At 28.1% G+C, this 4,214-nt stretch overlaps 1 protein-coding gene across 1 annotated transcript in view; it reads right to left on the bottom strand.

Moving 5' to 3' along the window:
• Window positions 1-750: 750 nt before the first annotated feature.
• The window catches only part of LOC133663951 (uncharacterized), a 13,497-nt gene continuing 10,033 nt past the window's right edge, over window positions 751-4,214 (bottom strand). The window contains exons 4-6 of the mRNA XM_062068689.1: window positions 4,159-4,214; window positions 3,886-4,083; window positions 751-1,666 (exon numbers count right to left, since the gene is read on the bottom strand). The exon at window positions 4,159-4,214 is cut by the window's right edge and continues 221 nt beyond it. Coding sequence (XP_061924673.1) covers window positions 1,549-1,666; window positions 3,886-4,083; window positions 4,159-4,214 — 372 coding nt within the window. The 3' untranslated portion in view covers window positions 751-1,548. The remainder of the gene's footprint in view (window positions 1,667-3,885; window positions 4,084-4,158) is intronic.

The raw sequence follows: 4,214 nt of genomic DNA, 5'->3' as shown, positions 1-4,214 counted from the left end.
TTTAACCAAAAACAAAAATATTTTTTACCACAAAAAAGATTTGTACCCAGAAAAAACGATTTCTTACGAAAACAAAAATTTTGTAACCAAAAAATATATATATGCAGTATATATATATTTATTTGTAACTAATAATGATTTTTAATCAAATTAAAGTTAATTAAACGATTTCAAACAAACAAAAAAAGATTTGCAAACCTAAAAAAAATTTGTGACTAAAAAAATGATTTTTAAGCAAAAACAAAACAATTTTCACAAAATAAAAAAATATGTATAACCAAAATTACAATTTGAAAAAGGAAAACATATTTGCAACCAGAACAAACATTTTTGTAAGCAAAAGAAAGATTTGTTGCCCTAAAAACGATTTCAAAATAATAAAAAATGTAACTAAAAGAACCCCAACATGATTTTTAATCCCCCCCAAAAATATTTGTACCCTAAAAAATATTTTAGCCAAAAAATTGATAGCAAAAAAAAAAAAAAAAAATTTGAAACCAAAAAAATAAAGCTGTGTAATCAATTATTATATATTTTGTATTTTGTAAATGACATTTTTTTTTGCAAATGTTTTTTCTTTTTAGTTGGGTACAAAAAGACTCACAATTGTCTCCATTGCAACACAAGATGGAAGTTGAATTGTAAACACAAAAAAAAACATTTGCACCCAAAAAACATTCTTTCTAACCCCTTAAAAATTAATCACAACCAAAATTTTTTTTAGTTTAAAATTCTTTTTGTTTTAATTCAAAGCAGATACATTTTTTGCTTGGTATAAAACGACACACATTTTTTTCAAGGAGTAAAAGCAGGAAAGAATGGAGGCACTATCAATTCAAGACAATATTGAACTTATTTGAGAGAATAATATTACGGCATGTATTCATGGACAGTATCATCACTATGGAATATGCAGCCTTTGGGGGATTTATTCACCTCGTTTATCAATACGATTTATTCATGTTTTCTTCATGCTGAACATTGCACCCAAGACGCCACCAAACAACGCATGCATTCCTTCCATGTGCAAGTTTCTTATAGAAAAGTGATCAAATGTAACAATAAGGAGGGTAAGAAAAATAAATCATAAATGTGTATTCATAGTTTATTTTCAAAAAACACATTTAACACATTTTTTCACTTTACAATATACTATAATCTTAGATTTATGAAAATATATTAAAGCCAAAATATATATTGGAATAAATTCCACAGGCGAGAATATTTTCACTCTGCTTTCAATCAATATGTGCTAAGAAGTCGCTGGTTTTGACCTCCGTGTGCTCGACAGACGTGAGTGGATCTCACAAGCAATTTTATGATTTTCATAATCCCATATTCTCATTTTGTTATTGTCGGCATGAAATGTTTAAACAAGACATGGCAATCAATGCTTCATCACCCAGCAAACTGCAGTATTATGCTACTGTGTTTTGGGGGTATAGGGTCAGTTTTTGGCAACAGTGTGGCATGTTAAAGGTAAAAAAAATAAAATTAAAAAAAAGTCCACTTTTGAACAGAACTTGGATGAAATGAGCACAAAAAAAGTCACAAAATGTTGCACATTCTGCTGATTTGTGGGAAATGAAATCCAGTGTGGAGATTGTCTTCTGGCAGTTTAGGGACGCCATCCAGGATCTCAAGGTTTGGCAAGCAGGAGAAAACACTGCAGGACAGGGAGTGAACATGAAAGCGGTGTTGCAACGCCATCTGTGAAGCTGAAGTTAACACTTTTTAAATATATTCTTCATCTCAATGGGACTACCTTGGGTAAATAAAGGTAGTACAAAAAAATGCCGAAATGGAATATGCAGCTTATTAATTGTTTTTTTTACCCCACTTTCAGCTTTTTCCTGTAGGTGTCGCTACAGCGAGTCAATGCAGGAATAAATGGTTTCGGGCTCAGCGTTAACGAGGAGTTCAGTTCAAAACTTGGGAGACACATTTTTTTTTGCATTTAAAAATGTAAAAAAAAAAGTTTTTTAAAACCAAATACAACATGATTAAAATATGAATGTGCATTTAAAAAGATAATAGTTTTTTTAAAATAACAAATTTAACATAATTGAAACATCAATTACCATTTTCCCCAAACAAATTATAATTCAACATAAGACATTAATTTGCATTTAAATAATTTTTCAATTGTGTTTTTAAATCACAAATTTTACATAATTCGAACATAAATTTGACATTATAAAATGTAAAACAATTTTAGGCTTTAAATAACAAATTTACCATAATTAAACACATTTCCATTTAAATAGCAAATGTAATAATTAAAAATTTGCATTTAAAAATGTAAAAGGTTATGTTTTGAAATTACATAAAAATATTTTAAACAAATTAGCATTTTGCAAATGTTTTTGTGTTTTGAAATATATGTGACATATTTAAAACCATAATTGGCATTTTCAAAATTGTAAAATTTGGTGTTTTTAAATAACGAATTTAACATACTGTAATTATAACATAAATTTGCATTTACATTTTTTCAAAATGTTGTATTGAAATAAATAACACATTTTAATTTGATTTAATTTAAAGTATGTTTTAAACGTAACGAAACATGAATTAGCATTTTCAAAATGTTTATGTGTTTTTAAATAACAAATTTAACATACTGCAACAAAAACGAAAATGTTTTGAAATAATCAAACCAAATTTGCCTTTTATTTATTTTCTAAATATGTTTTTAAATAAATGCAACATAATTAAAACATACATTTGAATTGTCCAAATAAGTGTTTTTAAATAACAAACTTAACATAATTAAATTTAAATCAGGATTTCAACATTTAAACTTTTTAAACAACTAATTCAACATAAATAACATATGCATTTAGAAATGTTTAAACATTTTTTTGAATAGCAAGTTTAACATAATTAGAATAGAAATTTGCATTATGAAATGTAAAAAAAAATATTTTTGAATAACAAATATAACAATGAATACATAAATTAGCATTAAAAATGTGTTTTACTTAGTGTTTTTAAATTAAAAAAAATAAAATGTGCCTTTAAAAAAAAAGTTTTAAACAGCAAATGTAAAATCATCAAAACATAAATTAAAAAAAGTATTTAAAAAATGTAACAGTTAAAACATGCATTTCACACATGTTATTTAAAATGTAATATAATTAAAACAATTAGAATTTAAAAATTATTGTATTTTCAAACAACACAAGTTAATAAAGGTAAAACATCAATTTGCATTTAAATTGTAAAAACATTTAGTTTTTGAAACAACAAATTTAACATTTAGAAACAAATTTGCATTTTGTTTTTAATTGTGTTTTTACATAAATGTAACATATTTAAAAGAATCACTATTTTCTGAAATGTTTAATTTGAAATGTTATTTAAAAACACAAAATTAATCAAAACATAAATTTGCATTTTAAGTTTTTTCAAATGTGTTTTGGAAATTACAATTTTAACATAGAACAGTTTGCGTTTTACAGATTTTTTAAATGTGTTTTGGAATAAATGTAACATACCTAAAACATTTTCCAAACTTTAAAAAAAAATGTTTTAAATAACAAATGCAATACTATAAAAGCTAAATTTACAGTTACGAAAAATAAAAATAAAAACATTAAATTTTGAATTAGCAATTATTTATTTTAAATTCCAAATTCAACAAAAAAACATTTGCATTTTCAAAATGTAATTTTTTAAAATAATTTTACATCATGCAAAACGGGGGCCCCCACAGGTGGTGCCTGTAGGGTCCCTGGATCTAACCTTCAGTGAAAGTGATGAATATTATTTGATTTCCTCTAACTTATCAGTTTAAACCAAACACGACGTCATATTTGCATTGGTCCACACCTTGTCCCTGTCTGGTACTCTCTGCAGTTGAGTAAGTGTTGAGATGCTTACTGTGCGCGGTAGTCCTGAGCGAAGGCGACCGGGTTGAGGGCGAGGTTGAGGGAGCGCAGAGGACTGTTCCTCAGAGTGTCCAGCCCCCCCAGAGAGGCGATGGCGTTCTCGGCCAGACAGAGTTGCTCCACAGCTGGCAGCTTTGGCAGGTGGAGCAGACACACCAGGTGGTTCCGCTGCAGGTTGAGGACTTTGCACCTGACCAGAAGAAAAGTCGGCACGTTTTTTTTTTTTTTTTTTTTAACCACACCGCAGGTTTTTTTGGCGGCGTACCTTGGCAGGCGGACCGAAGTCAGGTTGCTGAGAGAATTGTCGACCAGCTGCAGTCG

Source organism: Entelurus aequoreus, linkage group LG13, assembly GCF_033978785.1.
Source record: "Entelurus aequoreus isolate RoL-2023_Sb linkage group LG13, RoL_Eaeq_v1.1, whole genome shotgun sequence".
Lineage (NCBI taxonomy): Eukaryota > Metazoa > Chordata > Actinopteri > Syngnathiformes > Syngnathidae > Entelurus > Entelurus aequoreus.
The sequence above is the reverse complement of the archived record's forward strand: the minus strand, read 5'-3'. Positions and strand labels throughout refer to the sequence as shown.